The following is a 21,063-nucleotide window of genomic DNA, read 5'->3' as shown; positions in this document are numbered from 1 at the left end:
CCTTTTGGTTACTGGCTCTAACCACTAGTCTACCTGCCACCACAATCATCCATGAAGATGGATCTCCCACTCTATTCACGGAGCTCTGGTAACAAAAAGAGCAGAAATGTTTGCACTGCCTATTGTTGATTATAATGATACATGACATCTATCTGCAGTAACACAGATCTTCTCACCTCTTGTGGATGAAATACACTGTGTCCAACTCCTCGTGTTGTCCTTATCATCCCCCCGGCTAAGGAGAAGTATGAGAAGTCTCTGTCAGAGCTGATATTGTCCTTATCATCCCCCCCGCTAAGGAGAAGTATGAGAAGTCTCTGTCAGAGCTGATATTGTCCTTATCATCCCCCCGGCTAAGGAGAAGTATGAGAAGTCTCTGTCAGAGCTGATATTGTCCTTATCATCCCCCCGGCTAAGGAGAAGTATGAGAAGTCTCTGTCAGAGCTGATATTGTCCTTATCATCACCCCGGCTAAGGAGAAGTATGAGAAGTCTCTGTCAGAGCTGATATTGTCCTTATCATCCCCTCCGGCTAAGGAGAAGTATGAGAAGTCTCTGTCAGAGCTGATATTGTCCTTATCTTCCTCCAGGCTAAGGAGAAGTATGAGAAGTCTCTGTCAGAGCTGATATTGTCCTTATCATCCCCCCGGCTAAGGAGAAGTATGAGAAGTCTCTGTCAGAGCTGATATTGTCCTTATCTTCCCCCCGTTTAAAGAGAAGTATGAGAAGTCTCTGTCAGAGCTGATATTGTCCTTATCTTTCTCCAGGCTAAGGAGAAGTATGAGAAGTCTCTGTCAGAGCTGACATTGTCCTTATCTTCCTCCAGGCTAAGGAGAAGTATGAGAAGTCTCTGTCAGAGCTGATATTGTCCTTATCTTCCTCCAGGCTAAGGAGAAGTATGAGAAGTCTCTGTCAGAGCTGACATTGTCCTTATCTTCCTCCAGGCTAAGGAGAAGTATGAGAAGTCTCTGTCAGAGCTGATATTGTCCTTATCATCCCCCCGGATAAGGAGAGGTATGAGAAGTCTCTGTCAGAGCTGATATTGTCCTTATCATCCCCCCGGCTAAGGAGAAGTATGAGAAGTCTCTGTCAGAGCTGATATTGTCCTTATCATCCCCCCGGCTAAGGAGAAGTATGAGAAGTCTCTGTCAGAGCTGATATTGTCCTTATCTTCCCCCCATTTAAAGAGAAGTATGAGAAGTCTCTGTCAGAGCTGATATTGTCCTTATCTTCCTCCAGGCTAAGGAGAAGTATGAGAAGTCTCTGTCAGAGCTGACATTGTCCTTATCTTCCTCCAGGCTAAGGAGAAGTATGAGAAGTCTCTGTCAGAGCTGACATTGTCCTTATCTTCCTCCAGGCTAAGGAGAAGTATGAGAAGTCTCTGTCAGAGCTGATATTGTCCTTATCTTCCCCCCATTTAAAGAGAAGTATGAGAAGTCTCTGTCAGAGCTGATATTGTCCTTATCTTCCTCCAGGCTAAGGAGAAGTATGAGAAGTCTCTGTCAGAGCTGATATTGTCCTTATCTTCCTCCAGGCTAAGGAGAAGTATGAGAAGTCTCTGTCAGAGCTGACATTGTCCTTATCTTCCTCCAGGCTAAGGAGAAGTATGAGAAGTCTCTGTCAGAGCTGATATTGTCCTTATCATCCCCCCGGATAAGGAGAGGTATGAGAAGTCTCTGTCAGAGCTGATATTGTCCTTATCATCCCCCCGGCTAAGGAGAAGTATGAGAAGTCTCTGTCAGAGCTGATATTGTCCTTATCATCCCCCCGGCTAAGGAGAAGTATGAGAAGTCTCTGTCAGAGCTGATATTGTCCTTATCTTCCCCCCATTTAAAGAGAAGTATGAGAAGTCTCTGTCAGAGCTGATATTGTCCTTATCTTCCTCCAGGCTAAGGAGAAGTATGAGAAGTCTCTGTCAGAGCTGATATTGTCCTTATCTTCCTCCAGGCTAAGGAGAAGTATGAGAAGTCTCTGTCAGAGCTGATATTGTCCTAATCTTCCTCCAGGCTAAGGAGAAGTATGAGAAGTCTCTGTCAGAGCTGACATTGTCCTTATCTTCCTCCAGGCTAAGGAGAAGTATGAGAAGTCTCTGTCAGAGCTGATATTGTCCTTATCTTCCCCCCATTTAAAGAGAAGTATGAGAAGTCTCTGTCAGAGCTGACATTGTCCTTATCTTCCTCCAGGCTAAGGAGAAGTATGAGAAGTCTCTGTCAGAGCTGATATTGTCCTTATCTTCCCCCCATTTAAAGAGAAGTATGAGAAGTCTCTGTCAGAGCTGATATTGTCCTTATCTTCCTCCAGGCTAAGGAGAAGTATGAGAAGTCTCTGTCAGAGCTGATATTGTCCTTATCTTCCTCCAGGCTAAGGAGAAGTATGAGAAGTCTCTGTCAGAGCTGACATTGTCCTTATCTTCCTCCAGGCTAAGGAGAAGTATGAGAAGTCTCTGTCAGAGCTGATATTGTCCTTATCATCCCCCCGGATAAGGAGAGGTATGAGAAGTCTCTGTCAGAGCTGATATTGTCCTTATCATCCCCCCGGCTAAGGAGAAGTATGAGAAGTCTCTGTCAGAGCTGATATTGTCCTTATCATCCCCCCGGCTAAGGAGAAGTATGAGAAGTCTCTGTCAGAGCTGATATTGTCCTTATCTTCCCCCCATTTAAAGAGAAGTATGAGAAGTCTCTGTCAGAGCTCATATTGTCCTTATCTTCCTCCAGGCTAAGGAGAAGTATGAGAAGTCTCTGTCAGAGCTGATATTGTCCTTATCTTCCTCCAGGCTAAGGAGAAGTATGAGAAGTCTCTGTCAGAGCTGATATTGTCCTAATCTTCCTCCAGGCTCAGGAGAAGTATGAGAAGTCTCTGTCAGAGCTGACATTGTCCTTATCTTCCTCCAGGCTAAGGAGAAGTATGAGAAGTCTCTGTCAGAGCTGATATTGTCCTTATCTTCCTCCAGGCTAAGGAGAAGTATGAGAAGTCTCTGTCAGAGCTGATATTGTCCTTATCTTCCTCCAGGCTAAGGAGAAGTATGAGGAGTCTCTGTCAGAGCTGATATTGTCCTTATCTTCCTCCAGGCTAAGGAGAAGTATGAGAAGTCTCTGTCAGAGCTGATATTGTCCTTATCATCCCCCTGGTTAAGGATAAGTATGAGAAGTCTCTGTCAGAGCTGATATTGTCCTTATCATCCCCCCATTTAAAGAGAAGTATGAGAAGTCTCTGTCAGAGCTGATGTTGTCCTTATCTTCCTCCGGGCTAAGGAGAAGTATGAGAAGTCTCTCTCAGAGCGGATATTGTCCTTATCTTCCCCCAGGCTAAGGAGAAGTATGAGAAGTCTCTGTCAGAGCTGAGTGCTGTCACTCCCCCGTACCAGGAGAGCATGGAGCAGGTGTTTGACCAGTGTCAGCAGCATGAGGTCAAGAGACTCACCTTCCTCAAGGAGATCCTGCTGGACATCAAACGCCACCTCAATCTCACTGAGAACCAAAGGTCAGTGACTGGTGTTATCCTCTATCGTCCCATACATACTGTAGCCCATCCTGCTGTATTAAATCACCTCCATCAACCTTTCCTCCCACATGGCCTTTGAATTGAAAGGTTATAGAGGAAAACACATGTCTGTCTTCAATTTCAGTTGGTACAGTACGTATACGTATGTACATATTATCAACTTGGAGTCATCTACACAACAACACAATATTTCTACATTAGTGTATCTAATATAGTCAGAATACCTTCATTACAGTATTGATCTCTTCTTTAAGCGCTCGTCGGCATTCCTTTTTGTTATTAGTCGAGTCTATGGATTAGTTGAAATATTACATTCAGAGGGAATTTACTCCAATGTGCTTATGATGTTGCTTTCATTACAGTTCCTGTCAAATAGATTCATTTCAACACATTTCAGTCTTTCAGAGTCACAACACCAATTATACAGAGGATGCAGTTAATGACATTTCAGCCAAATTGCATCATGTCAGAGTGAACTCTTGTCATATTCTTGACTGTGGATCCAATTGCATGTGATACAAAGCCAGGTTCCATGGTGATTGGAATAAGGAGTTAATTCAAGCTGTTTCCTAGATGCATAGTCTTGGTTTATGATCTGAATGGAGGATGAGTATTGGCTTTGATAGTGTGGTGTGGAGTACTAACATGGGCCTTTCAGCCACAGTATTGGTGATAACCCATAAATCAACCATAGACAGGGTAATGGTAAGCTAATAGCTAAAAACCCAGTCCTCAGCTCCCTCTAATACAGTTATGCAAATACAGACAGTGTCCCAGTGACAGCGGTGAAAAGAGAAAAATCACTTGTAACTTTTATGTGCTGTGGATGCATTTGAATCGTCCATTTTATTGTTCATTATAGCATCTTACTCCTCAATTCTTGGCAGTTTTAACACCATGAAATGTCGTCATTTGGGCTGGACTGTCAGTTATTCTGTGTTTTTGTCTCCACCTTCTGGTGAAATAATATCCATCTGTCGAGACTCCACCTCACTACGCCAATTTTAATGCAAATGTCGTGTCTGTGTTCTGTGTAGCTTCACCCCATGCTATGAATTGACTGAAGGGCTTTGTCTTTCAATTATTTCACCCTGTTCTGAGTAGTGTAGCTTCATAAACAACTAGAAACTCTACAGGAAACAGCACCATTAGTGCTGGACAGTTGGTGCTGGCAGCCCTAATGTGTTATTGTCCCATAAAAACTGGATGGTTCAAGCCCTGAATGCTGATTGGCTGACAGCCATGGTCAGACCGTATACCATGGGTATACCATGGGTATGACAAAACAGTCAGGGCTGTATCCAGGCACTCCACGTTGCGTTGTGCCTAAGAACAGCCCTTAGCCGTGGTGTATTGGTCATATACCACACCCCCTCGGGCCTTATTGCTTAATTAAACAGGCTCCTTCTCTCTCTGCGTGTCACAATGTGCTCTCTGTCCTCCTCTCCCCAGCTATGGCACAGTTTACAGAGAACTGGAGCGCACCATCCTGGGTGCCAACACACAGGAGGACCTGCAGTGGTTTAGCAACCACCATGGCCCTGGCATGCATATGAACTGGCCGATGTTTGAGGTACTGCGGCCTATATACTCTGTAGTTCATCCATATACTTGCTTTTCAGGATTATTTACAACATGTAACAAAGGTTCAGGTATTTTTTTTATTAATTCCCCCACAGATGCAAATATTACTTTTTGTTACGACTTCTTAATACCGTTTCTTATATTTGTAAGATTGTTGATTTAGCCTACTTTCTGATTTAAAAGGAAAAGTGAAGGACATTGGCCAGATCTGAGGCTCTGCTTCAGTATAGACTTTCAGAAGTATTAATCATCTGCTCTGATCTCCAGGAGTACAACCCAGATGCTACTGCTGCTGTTGTTAAGAGGGAGAAGGTGCAGAAGCCGGCTGGGGCCCCACCGACCCCCAGCACTGACCATGTGGCACCACCTGGAGACCGTGGCAGGTGAGAGGACCACTCCACTGGTCAAACTACTACTGACACAAACACACACACACACACACACACACACACACACACACACACACACACACACACACACACACACACACACACACACACACACACACACACACACACACACACAATGACATGCCAGGGTTCATATCGATATCTCCTATGATGCCATATCATTTGTTTTTCTGTCTTCCTTCAATTGATCAGCATCAGCGCTGATCATGTGGCACCACCTGGTGACCGTGGCAGGTGAGAGGACCAAAACACTGATCAAACACCACTGCCACACACCTGCTACTGCCACACACACCTGCTACTGCCACACACACCTGTTACTGCCACACGCACCTGTTACTGCCACATACACCTGCTACTGCCACACACACCAGCTACTGCCACACACACCTGCTACTGCCACACACACCTGCTACTGCCACACACACCTGTTACTGCCACACACACCTGCTACTGCCACACACACCAGCTACTGCCACACACACCAGCTACTGCCACACACACCTGCTTTTCTGTCTTCCTTCAATTGATCAGCATCAGCGCTGATCATGTGGCACCACCTGGTGACCGTGGCAGGTGAGAGGACCAAAACACTGATCAAACACCACTGCCACACACCTGCTACTGCCACACACACCTGCTACTGCCACACACACCTGTTACTGCTACACACACCTGTTACTGCCACATACACCTGCTACTGCCACACACACCAGCTACTGCCACACACACCTGCTACTGCCACACACACCTGCTACTGCCACACACACCTGTTACTGCCACACACACCTGCTACTGCCACACACACCAGCTACTGCCACACACACCTGCTACTGCCACACACACCTGCTACTGCCACACACACACCTGCTACTGCCACACACACCAGCTACTGCCACACACACCAGCTACTGCCACGCACACCAGCTACTGCTACACACACCAGCTACTGCCACACACACCTGCTACTGCCACATACTCCAGCTACCGCCACACAAACCATCTTCCGCCACACACCAGCTACTGCCACACACTTGTTACTGCCACACACCAGCTACTGCCACACACACCTGCTACTGCCACACACACCTGCAACTGCCGCACACACCTGCTACTGCCACACACACCTGCTACTGCCACATACTCCAGCTACCGCCACACAAACCATCTTCCGCCACACACCAGCTACTGCCACACACTTGTTACTGCCACACACCACCTACTGCCACACACACCAGCTACTGCCACACACACCTGCTACTGCCACACACACCTGCTACTGCCACACACACCTGCTACTGCCACACACCAGCTACTGCAACGCCGGGACCTACCCTAGTCCAACTATTTAAATTGTATCATACACCCTGGGATCTAACATGATGCCATGACTTTTTTTGCAGTCTCCATATAATTAACTGGATTGATGTTGATTATTTATGTATTTCATTCAGTCTGTTAATAACAGTTGCTCCAGTCTACGGTACAGCAATGTTTGTATTCTTGATCAAATTCCCCAGATCAAACCCCTGTATCTTCCCTAACTCTTCCATTGCAGTGTGAGCAGCTATGAAAAGAACCAGGCCTACTCCACTGAGTGGTCCGATGACGATGCGCCTGCAGCCTACTCAGGCGGTGAGACCAACGGGGGTGGAAATGGAAACTCCTTCGAGGAAGACTCTGGCAGTGCAGGGAAAGGGGGTGCAGGGACCGGGACCGCATCCGGGGTCCGAGTGCGTGCTCTGTATGATTATGACGGACAGGAACAAGACGAACTCACCTTCAAAGCTGGTAAGCAACGAAAACACTTCACCATCTTTGATGTCTCTTCATTTTTGCTACAATGCATTTGCAGCTAAAGCCTATTCTTGAGTCCAACAGTGTAAGACAAACTCTGTAATTGACACTATCAGTATCACATGGTGTATCATGGACAGGCTGGCTAGATAGGGGGTTGGAGATGAGGTCACATGAAATGTCCCGCTATCTCTGTTCATCCCATTTCGAAGCCCCTCTATTCCTGGAGGAAGATAGTAGTGGTTTGTCAATAATGGTCATATTCCACTTCCTACAATTACAGGCACCTGCTAGTTATTAGCAATTGTCTTCTGAATGTCCCTATGTTAGATGGTGTTAGTAGGGCCTTCATAACCACATGATGCACATCCTGCCTGATCTTTGCTAATAGTGACATGATAAAGGAAACGATGAAGGTGACCAGATGTACTATTGACCATGGAAAAGAGCATAGAATGCATGTTGATTAAGGAGTAATGTACATATGTTCTTCACAGGTGATGAACTGACCAAGACTGAGGATGAAGATGACCAAGGCTGGTGTAGAGGTCGCCTGGATACAGGCCGAGAGGGACTGTACCCGGCCAATTACGTCGAGGAGATCTAATGACCCCAAAGGAGGAGGACATGCCATTGGAGGCAGCTCGGACTGTCTCATCCAATCGCACTGCACATAGCCAGAGACTTATGAGCAACACATCCCTTGCCCAACAGATACGCAAATCAGAGTCTTGCCTAAATAAAATCTTAGTATATTAGTAGTATATTATATTATATTTATCCAGTATTTGGAGTGAGGAGGACATAAACACTAAAACAGGAGCAGCATTTATTCCAGAGTACACACACTCAAACATACTGTAACATCAAGCCAATGCAGGGACACATTTGTGTAGCTGTGTTCAATATAAAGATCATGCGGATGATTCAACGTTTTTGCAGTATATTCTCCTATAACAGTGTGACGATAATGTAACCAATTATATTTACCTGCCGGTTTAACCAGAACAAGCTACTCGGCCTGCGTTGTGTATATATGACACCGTTTTGTGTAGCAGTTTCGATGCTGTGTGTTCAGTCCTCCTCCTTGCATTGGGAATGCTGTGTAGTGTTAAAAGTACCACAAAATGTATCCTAGATTTTATTATTTTCTCTTTTGTGATTTGGTCTCATCCCTTTTACCAGTTGTGCAGTGGTACAGTATCTGTTGTCTCTGTTTCTCAATTGGTTTGCAATAGCAGCATGTGCTATGCAACATGCATTCCCTTAACCTCCAAGCCATATTACGGCTACAAGATGCAACTAATCCCCTGATATGACCAATGCAGAGGACCAGAGTTCACCATTAGACACAGACACAGCATTGGAATAACACCATGAGCTTTTGTCTGCCTTCATCCCCGGAAGTGGAGAGGCTGGATAGCCGTTTTTCTCTCTCTTCCCCATCACCACCATTGAATCATAACGTCTCATTTCCATTTCATTGCGAGGTATTTTTAGAATATCTGTTCATTTGGATCTATTGCTGTGTTCTATCTAGAATACCTGTGAGGGAACATTTTAGGGTCAGTAGGCAAGGTATTATCACCAGCTTGCTTTGATTTAATCTGTCATGCTGACAAGAACGTTTTGGACAATTTGATTGTTCAGATGAAGTATTCAGGCATATTTAATGTGAATTTAGTTGTTTTCCTGCTGTAGGGGGAAAACAGCATATAGGAAAAATGGCTTTGAACTATGTTACTGTTCGATGGTTGTCTCCTGGTAAAATAGGAACATCAATCTTGACGGTACCATGCTGCAGATCCTTGTCTTAAAATGGAAACGTGGACATGAATGTACTATTGTAGGGGCATGGAAGGAGACATGCTGTATTTAACTAGGCATGTTTTGTTCCATTGTCATAGAGAACGCTACCAGAAAAAAAGGGGTTTTGAGCCCCTTTACCTACTTAGGCCAAAGAATGACCGAAATCCGAAAATGCATAAAACTCTCTCTATCCATGCAATAACTCACATAACCCTGTCAAGGATTTTCTTGTCAAGATGCAACTCATGCAACTAACTGCTTCCTGTCCTCTGAATATTTCTGTGTTCATTCAATAGGCGATCCACATGGGGAAAGACAAGAGCATTTTATATTTATTTTTTATTTCATCTTTATTTAACCAGGTAGGCCAGTTGCATACGACAGTGACCACAGTATATCAGAAATCATTTCTTTGTCTACAGTAATTAACTGTACTTTAGATTGCTCCCAGTAGTATACTTCACATGCTCACACCTAATGCAGCCCCCGCTTTGAATACACATGTACTGTTACTGCTCTAATTACATTGGGAACCAGTTTATAACAGCGATAAGGCACCTCTGGGGTTTGTGGTATATGGCCAATATACCACGGCTAAGGTCTGTATCCAGGCACTCCGAGTTGCCTCGTGCATAATAACAGCCCTTAGCCGTGGTATATTGGCCATATACCACACCTCCTCGTGCCTTATTGCTTAAATATACAGAAAACACTACAGTACTTGTTGAGAAATCAAACTTATCAGATGTTGTCCGATGCAAATATGGTTGCCAATGGTAAGCTGTTTAAATCAGACATGCAATGATGTCGTGAGAGCAGAATGCTCATGAACATGAGGTTATGCAGTAGGTCTCTCTTCAAGTTTGATGTCGTAGAACATTCTCTAACGACAGGATGTGTTTAGGTTGAGGCTTAAGAGGAGACTTCACCAGGTCTTGGTATCACTGTTGAGAGATCACATCACCAGCTCACAAGTAATGTGTATTAGTGTAAGCTGTCCAGCCTAGTAAAAATAACTCATATCATTGAGATATCCTATGTCCTTTACACACGCACACACACACACAGGAACACACACACACACATCTCGGGTAGATATTTTGGGGTCAAACATCCTTATCATCATGAGTTGTTTAATTGTAAAGAAAAAAAAGAAAAAAATGCAAGTGATCGAATACTAAGAAAAATGTAGTGTCATACATGTAAATGTGTTAACAGCATTGGAAAAGCATATTAAGTAATAGGTACCATATCGTATGAATTTCATTGCAATGGAATTGTCAATGTACCAGAGCGTGACGTTACCCCACGCTGTCAAATTTGTATATGATGATGTAATTTAAAGATTCTATTCTATTGTAACTGTACAACTGTGTTGAGTTGGAAAGGAAACCTAACTACATTGAGGCAGTAAAAACAGTGTATATGTAAATGCTTTTTTATGTTGATTTCTCTCTTCCTTATGCACAACAAGGGGGAAACGGCTCATGTCGTGAAACCCCTGTATTAGCAGTGTATGTATGTTTCTAGTTAGTGATGTAATTGGATCTCCTAACTGGTGTAGTGCCTGTTCATCTTAATGTAACAAAAGGTTCATTTAAATATGCATAAAGATGATTATGATTATGATAATAATTATGATAGTAATGAAAATCCTGAATCAAAGTTGTTGTGATGATGTCAATATTGCGATATTGGTTTGAAAGGGGAAAACAAGTTTGTTGAGAATACAAACAAAACGTTTTGTGTCATTTGTGTGTTTCTTGAATGGATTTTGACTGTACATTGGGATATGCTATGATTGTAGTCTCAGGGTGTTTGATGAGAAAGCAGAAAAAATACACATTATTGTGTCATTTTATTTTAGACACATTCAGTATGTAAACACATAGAAGGATATACAGTATGCTTTAGGTCATTATACATAAATATTTACAAACGACATCTTGCTCACACTCTCATTATAAATATTCAATATTATGTTCATGTGTACAGTATGTATTCAGTCACTAATCTCTAGCCCTGTTTATACCTGCCGTTAACACACGTCCTTCGTCATGATCTTGACTTGATCTTGCCTGTTTACACTTATAAGATTTGATCACAATGTTTCTTTTAATCGTCTTCACTTGTCAAAAAATGTGGGCACAATCAGAATGTGGACAAGATCAGGACAAAGGCAGCATGTTAGAACCAGGTATAAACAGGGCTTCTATCACTGGTGTTTGTCTCTACATATGGATTCTAGCACTTGAAATGTGGCAATGATATTGAAATGCTTCTATTACAGTAGTTTACTGTATTCACAAATTCCTATTAGGCTTGATTCTTCCGCCAGTGAACGGGCCCCGGAGTCAAATAATTTCTCTATACTTAAATGAAATTCCCAACGTAAACATCAGATCTGTGTGATTAACAGCTGTGGTTACTTGTGACTCATGAAGAGCCCCATACATGGGAATACCACCACAGATCAGTAGTAAACACATTGCACACATTCACTCCAATATTCACCCGGCATGTAACAAAATGCCATGAACTGTACGAATGCTTTTATATCCGAGGGACATTGTGTAATGGTAATGAAAGAGGAACCACCTTAAAAAGTAACTACTGGTGGTTACAGTAATGTGAAGTCACAATCAGAGAAAAAGAATACAGACATATGGCTTTGACCTTTGTGAAAATGAAATATTGGACAATTAGTTTTGAAAATATTTTAAATGTAAAACTTTGCATATCTAATGCAATGTGGCAATAAAAAAGAACAAAACCCCATATCCAATCAGTTTACCTAATAATATTGGAATTAGGCAGGAGTGCACAATGCAGGAAGCAGTCTATACATTGCGTTGCTGGAGCTAAAACAATCCTTTTGCCAAAACCTGTTTGGCTAGATAGTGGTCTCCAGTCATCATCAACACTAATCTTCTCTTCTGGCTGGCTGCCCCACAGCTTCATACAGGGTGGACAAACTGGTAGACCAGTCTCTGGGACACATCAGGCTTACGGATGATGCCCTTCTTGTAGTACTGTCGGATAGAGCGACTCAGCTTGTCATAGTTCATAGCTGGACGGTTCTTCCTGATGCCCCATAACCTGGACACATAAGCCGAGTCTTCTATTTTGAAGATTCCTGTTGATTATAAGAAAAACTACTTTTGAGAGATGGAACATTTCACCCTTTTCAGCAACCAATGCACAATAAGCCCCAATGTTGAATAATCCAAGTCAGCTCCCATGGCAAACTTTTCTCACCCGTATGGTGTACATTTTAGGACACCCTCAGCCTCAAACCTAGGAGGGTTGCCCTAAAATGTACACCGTACACCCGCATGCACTCCACCCTTATGGCTTCTCCCTGCCCACTCACCTTTCTCCTTGTTGAGCCAGCGGATGCAGTGTCCGTAGTTGTGCGGCTTGAGGAGCAGCTCTCTAAGAAACTGCCACAGGTGGATGGGCTGGCCTGAGCAGGAGGAGTCTGCCTTTGGCCATGACTCCTCAGCACCATGTAACCTGTTATCTCCTGGTGTGCAGGGCTCCTTCATGCATGCAGCTGTGACAAAACAACATAGAACAGAATTACACATTTGTGATCTTGACACAAGAAAATACCTGAAAACTACAGCACAATCTGTGTAGTGAATGAGCCAGGTATTCCTTCTGCTTGTGGCTATAAAACACGCAATACTTTTACAATGGAATGACCCACACCGAAGATGAAATACATGCCATGTTATATATACCACAGTACAAGTAAACGGACCCATTGAAGGTTGTCAGTTGTCCTACCTGATCTCCAGATGTCCAGATGAGCGTACAGCAGGTCTCCACACTGCATTGAGCGCTGCCTGAAGTCCTCCTCTGTCATGGAGCACAGATCCTTTCCACTGAGCTCCTGGAACACCTTGTCCACCTGGGGTAGTCTGTACAGGTGTTCTGTCCACAGCAGCCACTTCTGGACGTTCCCACAATTCCACTCCATGGGGTCTGCACAGGAGATGAGTTGTTCATGATGGACCAATATAATGGTAAACATTTATCCACAGCAAGTTATATATACAGTTAAATACAATGGCACTGTTGGCACCAATGATGTATATAAACCCTGTATTGCTGATGCTATGTACTGCCCAGTGAGAGGCATTGAAGCCACCAGTCGTCCATATTGGCACTCCCCCGAAGGAACAGTCAGCTAAATGTTTCAAGGACAAAATAACATGTATTTCATTATTATTGTTGTTGTAATGGGGACAGTAACATGTATATACAGTTGAAGTTGGAAGTTTACATACCTTAGCCAAATACATTGAAACTCATTTTTCACAATTCCTGACATTTAATCCTAGTAAAAATTCCCTGTTTTAGGTCAGTTAGGATCACCACTTTATTTTAAGAATGTGAAATGTCAGAATAATAGTAGAGAGAATGATTTATTTCATCTTTTATTTCTTTCATCACATTACCAGAGGGTCAGAAGTGTACATACACTCAATTAGTATGTGGTAGCATTGCCTTTAAATTGTTTAATTTGGGTCAAATGTTTCGGGTAGCCTTCCACAAGCTTCCCACAATAAGTTGGGTGAATATTTTGGCCCATTCCTCCTGACAGAGCTGGTGTAACTGAGTCAGGTTTGTAGACCTCCTTGCTCGCACACACTTTTTCAGTTGCGCCCAGAAATGTTCTTTGTGATGGCCACTCCAATATCTTGACTTTGTTGTCCTTAAGCCATTTTGCCACAACTTCAGAAGTATGCTGGGTGTCATTGTCCATTTGGAAGACCCATTTAACTTCCTGACTGATGTCTTGAGATGTTGCTTCAATATATCCACATACTTTTCCATCCTCATGATGCCATCTATTTTGTGAAGTGCACCAGTCCCTCCTGCAGCAAAGGACCCCCACAACATGATGCTGCCACCCCCGTGCTTCACGGTTGGGATGGTGTTCTTCGGCTTGCAAGCATCCTCCTTTTTCCTCCAAACATAACGATGGTCATTATGTCCAAACAGTTCTATTTCTGTTTCATCAGACCAGAGGACAATTCTCCAAAAAGTACGATCTTTGTCTCCATGTGCAGTTGCAAACAGTAGTCTGGCTTTTTTATGGCGGTTTTGGAGCAGTGGCTTCTTCCTTGCTAAGCGGCCTTTCAGGTTATGTCGATATAGGACTCGTTTTACTGTGGATATAGATACTTTTGGACCTGTTTCCTCCAGCATCTTCACAAGGTCCTTTGCTGTTGTTCTGGGATTGACTTGCACTTTTCGCACACCAAAGTACGTTCATCTTTAGGAGACAGAACGCGTCTCCTTCCTAAGCAGTATGACTGCTGCGTGGTCCCATGGTGTTTATACTTGCGTAGTATTGTTTGTACAGATGAACGTTGTACCTTCAGGTGTTTGGAAATGGCTCCCAAGGATGAACCAGACTTTGAGGTTTTGGCTGAAGCCAAACCTTGACCCAGAAAAGATTTTTAAAAACTATCGGCCTATATCGAATCTTCCATTCCTCTCAAATTTTTTAGAAAAGGCTGTTGCGCAGCAACTTACTGCCTTCCTGAAGTCAAACAATGTATACGAAATGCTTCAGTCTGGTTTTAGACCCCAGCATAGCACTGAGACTGCACTTGTGAAGGTGGTAAATTACCTTTTAATGGCATCAGACTGAGGCTTTGCATCTGTCCTCGTGCTCCTAGACCTTAGTGCTGCTTTTGATACCATCGATCACCACATTCTTTTGGAGAGATTGGAAACCCAAATTGGTCTACACTGACAAGTTCTGGCCTGGTTTAGATCTTATCTGTCGGAAAGATTGCAGTTTGTCTCTGTGAATGGTTTAAATTAAATGTATGCATTAATAAGGTGTCTGTAATCGAATAAATGTGGGAAAAACAAATGTAAGTTTTCTATAGCTTAAAAATGGTGGGGGAGTGTCAAGATGGAGTCGCGGAAGCTTCAAAACTGCACCCCGTCAGTCATCTAGTCTATATATAAATCACTGGTTGGCACTCATGCAAATGCATAGGTTACCTATTCAAATGTGAGCTAGTGCATCTTTAAGGAGCCTTTGAGGAGAAGGAGATGAGGTGTGTGTGCATTGTACTGTACGCAATTTCTGAACTCATATTTGTGTTGCTTTATGACAAGTACCGAGTTGGTGAGTGTGTGAAATGATGAATTGTCAACAGAGCCATTTGCACAGGGCGGGGAGGCCCTAGACACTTCCTTTCATTAGGTTTAGCCTATCGTCAGTAGCATTGCCATAAAGTCAGAGTGTCGCATAAAGAAAGACCAACCTAAATGGTGACCTTCACTGTTTAGTTTGCTTTGCTGTAAGTAAGATCCAACAGTGCATAAGGAGGTACTTCAACTGTTAAAGTAGTGCATGAAAGGTGCTCTTTTCTCTGTGCTCTTTAATCCTTATCCTCAGCCAATCTACTGACAGTGACAGGTCACATGCTCAACTGTAGTGAACATAATAGACCCTGAGACTGATAGAGGCATGAGGTCTATACCTTTCGGAGAACTTAACATATGAAACGGTAGCACAGTTTATAGCACAGGATAAGGTAGTAATAACATGGTGTTGTATCAAATTATAGGCAAACAATAGCTTGGTAATTTAACAGTTTTCCTACCTGGAGTAATGTTCAGCAGTATGCAGGCAGTCTCTATGTCCTTCAGTACCTCTCCCAACACCATGCTCTGAACCTGCTCCAGACAGCGTTCCTCAACCTGTCCCTCTAGCCCAGAGGGGAGCCCCAGGCCCTGGCTGTTGATGACAGGGCACTGCTCCAGGGCCTTACAGGGGAGCACAGGGGGCGCTGCATCAGACTTCTTCAACAGCCACGAGCTGTTTTCAGTGAGGAGCATGTCGAAGCAGGGCAGGAAGACCCCTTGCAGACTGCGTTCAGGAGCGGTGTGTTTAGGCACACTTATCAGTCCCCGGGGCGGCTTGGTGTCCTCCTCCTCCTCCCAGGCCCTTAGGGCAGACCCACTGTGGGAGTAGTCACTGAAACTCATCAGGGGAAGGGGCACTGTGCTCCCCACGCGGTCACAGCCTGGACTCCCCATAGCTTCAACAGTGCTGGAGAAAACAAAGGAAGACTTTCATCAGTCATGGTGTATAAAGGGATTTATACTGGATACACCTAAATATAATTTCGGTATCTCATGAGGCTCAATTGGAAACAATAGCGAACTCAATGGCAAACTGTTAATATATTGACATAGTAAATGAGATGAGTAAGAACAAACATTTTTTTAAATAATATCTGATGAAGAACAGAAACTGTCATCCATGAGTGACACTTTCTATTTACACTTTTCTAGTCACTTTGTTTGACTGTTTTATCTTCCTTAAATTGAAATGGAATTATTTTCTCTCAGACAGTACTGTCTTTATGCTGCATTGAAACCAAGACCAAATGCCCAAATATTTAAACAGTAGTAATCCTAAAGCAAATATGACATTTCATACATTTTCTTTGGTCTGTTGGTACTTTCTTCAAAATGTTGAATTAAACAATCTCTTTTCATAAAAACAACATTTCATTATGTAGAGTAGCACATTTGAGTATGGTGTGTAAGAATCTTGAATGCCTGACTTTTTGTGATGTAATTAGTAACCCTATAGGATGAAACGCTGCAGGTGAAACATGACAGTTCAGTTGGATACCAGAGTGACAGTTAGTTCAGTGAGAACAGAATTCTATGGGGTGGGGTGGGGGGGCACTGACTCTCTTATCTTACCCTGAGGTAACAGACATATTGTAATGTCAAGTAATAATGTCATACAATACTGTATCAATGACGGCTGAATCAGCACTTATCAACTAAGGTCTTAGGCCTAGGAAGTTTGGCTGGTTGCTTATGTGCTGGTGGACACTGACAGGGTTAAGTTTTTCAGGCACCAAGATTGATTTGAGCTTAATAGTAAAAAAGAATGTCCTTGCCGTCATGGCATATTCGATAAAAGGTGGATAATGAATAACCCAGCCCATATCCATGGTGTGACCGCAACAGCTCATAATGCTGCCCTGTCCATGCTCACTTAGCGGGAGGGATTACACTGCTGAGAAGTGCTGTGCCTCTGGGCACTAAAACCAGAATGCCCCATCCTTATGAATGACTTATGCTGCAAGCTTGTACTGTTGCCATTGACACTAAGGTGTACAAACGACAGTATAGCGCATGGTCTTGCGTGCCTAGTCCATCACCCAAAGACAAAAGCACCTGAAAACACACACCTAGGGGTAAACATCTCTTCCATGATAATCTCTCTCAACTCTAGTCATTTTGGGAGGAAAAGCTCCTAGGCTCAAACAGCTGCTGTTTGAGCCTAGGAGCTTTTCCTCCCAAAATGACTAGAGTTGAGAGAGATTATCATGGAAGAGATGTTTACCCCTAGGTGTGTGTTTTCAGGTGCTTTTGTCTTTGGGTGATGGACTAGGCACGCAAGACCATGACACGTTTTCACGCCAATTATCTTAGCAAATCCATATCACATCAAATAACATTTTACTGCTGACTGACATGGCTTGTTAAAATGCCTGTCCTTCCAGATATCACATGCGAAAGGCGTTTAGGTTTTTACAGTGGTGGAAAAAGTAACCACTTGTCATACTTGAGTTAAAGTAAAGATACCTTCAAAATGTCACCCAGTAAAATACTACAAGAGTAAAAGTCTAAAATGATTTGGTTTTTAAAAATACTTAAGTATCAAAAGTAAATGTAATTGCTAAATCATAAGTAAAAGTAAAAATCATTTCTAATTCCTTATGCTAAGCAAACCAGACTGCACAATATTTGAGCTTTTTTATATATATACCGATAGCCAGGGGCACACTCCAACACTCGGACATCATTTAAAAACAAAGCATTTGTGTTTAGTGAGTCCGCTAGATCAAAGGCAGTAGGGATGATCAGGGATGTTCTCTTGATAAGTGCGTGAATTGGACCATTTTCCTGTCCTGCTAAGCATTCAAAATGTAACGAGTACTTTTGAGTGTCAGGGAAAATGTATGGGGTAAAAATACATAATTTTCTTTCGGAATGTAGTGGAGTTAAAGTAAAAGTTGTCAAAAATATAAATAGTAAAGTAAAGTACACATACCCCAAAAACTACTTAAGTATTTTTACTTAAGTACTTTACACCGCTAGGTTTTATTACTAATTAGTGCTTGAGGGGTTTGGTCAGATCATATGGCTTATCGTTTCCAAGACTAAGTGTAACATAATTGGTGAGTTATTACAGGGAAGTTAATTGACTAAATACTGTAAAATGGGGGCCTTTCATCTTCTATGGAAAATGAAATAGCTCATTAGAATGAATACATCTCAATTGATTCTCAAAACTATTACAACATTAATGATTTTTACATGGTGTTATACTCAAAGAATACTTTCCCTTTATTGAAGTGTCTTACAGTCATGCTCCATTTCTATGTTTTCCTTTGTGGGTATGTGTGCATGCACGTGTGACTATTATACTACACATGAAAGAAATACTGCTTTAGAACAAAGCACTGGCTCCAAAAATATACCTTGCTAGATAACAATGGTAAACTGATATCAGAGGAATTCAGTCGATATGAAGATATTTGGTCATGTATTACTCATTGCATTCTCCCACACATTAATCAAAGGGAGGGCTACTTTAAAATGCACACCTATTTCTTTATCTAGCTACTTTACCAACATAAAAAAAAAATCTGAGTGTGTTTGTATTGTTCTAAACTTTCAATCAGAATTCAGGCACACATTATCATTAGCAGAGAGTGGTTAAACTCTCATTACAACCTGTTGAACTGGTTTTGTTCCCCTTGGGGTATTGTTAATAAAAATGAAAAACATTGCTAGTGAGTGATTACTAACAAGCAGTTTTGTGCACTTTCCATGAATGCAAGAAAAGATCAGGAAATGTCAGTGCATCAAAAGGAAAGAGAATCACCTGCACTTTATATCTGAGGGGCATGAAAATGGCATAAAAAAGAGAATCACCTCTGATATTGCGAGTAAAAACAAGGGAATTTGTAAGTGCTCAAAAACTGTAACAGAGTGAAAAAGTGAATATAAACTTAGTGTTTCCTTCAAACATGCATCATCAGTGTCTTGAACTGTGACCCCTTCTGTAAAGAATGGCCTGGTACTGTAGCTACAACACCAATTGTCCACTGCTACAGTCTCAGTCCCTGGCTGAAACACATCCTATCAAACTGGTTTCATAGTTTGCTATCCTCATGAATATAACTCATTTTAAATCACACTGATCAAAACCACCACCTCTACATCCTTACATAGTTCAAGCAAGTCTACCACTTCATCATTAAAAATCCACTTAGTGGTTAGAGCGTTGGGCCAGTAACTGAAAGGTTGCTGGATCGAATCACCAAGCTGAAAAGGTACAAATCTGTCGTTCTGCCCCTGAACAAGGTTGGTAGGCTGTCATTGTAAACAATAATTTGCTCTTAACTGACTTGCCTAGTTAAATAAAAGGTTAAATAAAAAAAGTACTAAATTATAAACATCTCTCCCAAGCCCAGGTGTGCCCGTAGACTTACCTGGTCAGAGGTGTAGGCTGCTGATGCTGTCTGAGCTGATAGACTGTCACTCTGGATATCTGTCTTTGAGTCAGTCAAAGGACAGTCTTCTTGTCAAAGTGCTGAAGAGTTCCACAGTGAGTCACAATACAGATACCGGTTAGTCAGAAGCTCAAGTCCCAAGCTCCTCTGGTGGTGGATGAGTCTATGTAGGCTTTACCTCAGTGGTCCTCTCTGGTTGGCTGTCGCAGTCGTCAGGTTGTAACAGATGATGGTGGCCCTCAGGTCATGAGGCAGTGATGTGTCAAAGAGAGGGTCATTAGGATGTCTGGAGCCGTGTCTCAAACACTTTCAGGTGGTCGAAGCTCTGTCTGATGCTCTGACAGTTGTGAGGGAGTCCTCAGCTGGCTTGATTGGTTGAGTGTAAGGCGAGGTTATTGGTCATTGCCGGCCAGCCTTATCTGTAATAAAGTTCTCACAATACTGACAAATTCATGCCAGAGGAGGGTGTGTGCCCAAGCAAGCGTGCGCATAGGAATACTTGCTTCAATGTGACTTCAAGTCATATTTATAAGGCGCCATTTTACCCTATGTAAACAGTATGAATAATGTAGTTCTGCTAGCCACAGGTGAATGAGCAACTCTGTGATGACATCTGTAGCTTCCCTCCCCTCTTAAGAAGAGTGGCAGTTAACTCTTTGCTGTCAGCCATGCCTTCTCATAGTGAAAGGAGGAGTTTTCTAAAAATGTTCCCTTCAGTATTTGTTATAATCTATACAATGTTTTTGATTTGTGAATAAGAAAACATTCCATTGGCCTGAGGGGATTTTTCAAAGAATTCTCATCACTTAAAAATGGGCATAATGAATCAGGCTGCATTGTCTTAATAAGAGGCGGGTAACAACAAATGTGTCTACCAAATGAGCAATTACAATATGCAGTGATTTTTGACATGCTTTCTACTTTTTGCCATTTTAGGTGAAGTTGAGAAAAAAATGAAGAAAGTCACAAACTCTCTACATATACCGTATATTTCTCTCCTTTAAATATTTTGAGGTATAAAGCCAATAGAGCAGGGGTGTCAAACTCATTCCACGGGGGTCGAATGTCTGCAGGTTTTTGTTTTTTCCTTTCAATTAAGACCTAGACAGCCAGGTGAGGGGAGTCTTTACTAATTAGTGACCTTAATTCATCAATGAAGTACAAGGGAGGAGCGAAAAACCACAGACACTCGGCTCTTCGCGGAATGATTTTGACACGTGCTATAGAGTGTGCTTAGTTTTTTTTCAAAATAACCGTCCTTACCAGCACAAATTACCATAGTAATTTACACCACATAAATATTTGTATTTTTCCTGGATATAGTGTTACCCAGCCTATTCAACGGTGCCATATCAGATGTGATGAGGCAGCAGGAGGCGA

The 21,063-nt window shown here is 42.6% G+C and overlaps 2 protein-coding genes across 8 annotated transcripts in view; one reads left to right on the top strand and one right to left on the bottom strand.

Moving 5' to 3' along the window:
• LOC109908115 (protein kinase C and casein kinase substrate in neurons protein 1) overlaps nt 1–11,042 on the top strand; it is a 63,276-nt gene extending 52,234 nt beyond the window's left edge. For 3 of the 7 annotated variants that reach the window (XM_031794371.1, XM_031794373.1, XM_031794372.1), the window contains 6 exons: nt 3,304–3,479; nt 4,953–5,073; nt 5,352–5,467; nt 5,687–5,728; nt 7,053–7,285; nt 7,789–10,825. In XM_031794371.1, the coding sequence (XP_031650231.1) occupies nt 3,304–3,479; nt 4,953–5,073; nt 5,352–5,467; nt 5,687–5,728; nt 7,053–7,285; nt 7,789–7,898 (798 nt within the window). In that variant the 3' untranslated portion in view covers nt 7,899–10,825. Of the gene's footprint in view, nt 1–3,303; nt 3,480–4,952; nt 5,074–5,351; nt 5,468–5,686; nt 5,729–6,028; nt 6,071–7,052; nt 7,286–7,788 lie in introns of all 7 variants that reach the window. The other 4 variants (XM_031794374.1, XM_031794370.1, XM_031794369.1 and 1 more) reach the window with 3 other exon arrangements.
• LOC109907020 (SAM pointed domain-containing Ets transcription factor-like) lies at nt 9,254–20,161 on the bottom strand. Its single transcript, XM_020504820.2, has 5 exons — nt 19,663–20,161; nt 15,739–16,187; nt 12,893–13,090; nt 12,474–12,656; nt 9,254–12,236 (listed from the first exon to the last, which is right to left on the bottom strand). Exons 2-5 carry the CDS (start codon nt 16,172–16,174, stop codon nt 12,058–12,060), a joined length of 996 nt encoding a protein of 331 aa, XP_020360409.1. The 5' UTR covers nt 16,175–16,187; nt 19,663–20,161; the 3' UTR covers nt 9,254–12,057.
• Between the last annotated feature and the right edge of the window lie 902 nt (nt 20,162–21,063).

Source organism: Oncorhynchus kisutch, linkage group LG17, assembly GCF_002021735.2.
Source record: "Oncorhynchus kisutch isolate 150728-3 linkage group LG17, Okis_V2, whole genome shotgun sequence".
Taxonomy (NCBI): Eukaryota; Metazoa; Chordata; class Actinopteri; order Salmoniformes; family Salmonidae; genus Oncorhynchus; species Oncorhynchus kisutch.
This window is presented reverse-complemented; position numbering and strand designations above follow the sequence as displayed.

Excerpts from the sequence above, each read along its gene's own strand:
- LOC109907020 (XM_020504820.2), bottom strand. The coding sequence starts at position 16,174 with ATGGGGAGTCCAGGCTGTGACCGCGTGGGGAGCACAGTGCCCCTTCCC. Across the intron at positions 13,091-15,738 it reads ACTGCTGAACATTACTCCAG|ACCCCATGGAGTGGAATTGT; the intron begins GTAGGAAAACTG and ends TCTCCTGTGCAG. Across the intron at positions 12,237-12,473 it reads CTGGCTCAACAAGGAGAAAG|GAATCTTCAAAATAGAAGAC; the intron begins GTGAGTGGGCAG and ends TATAATCAACAG.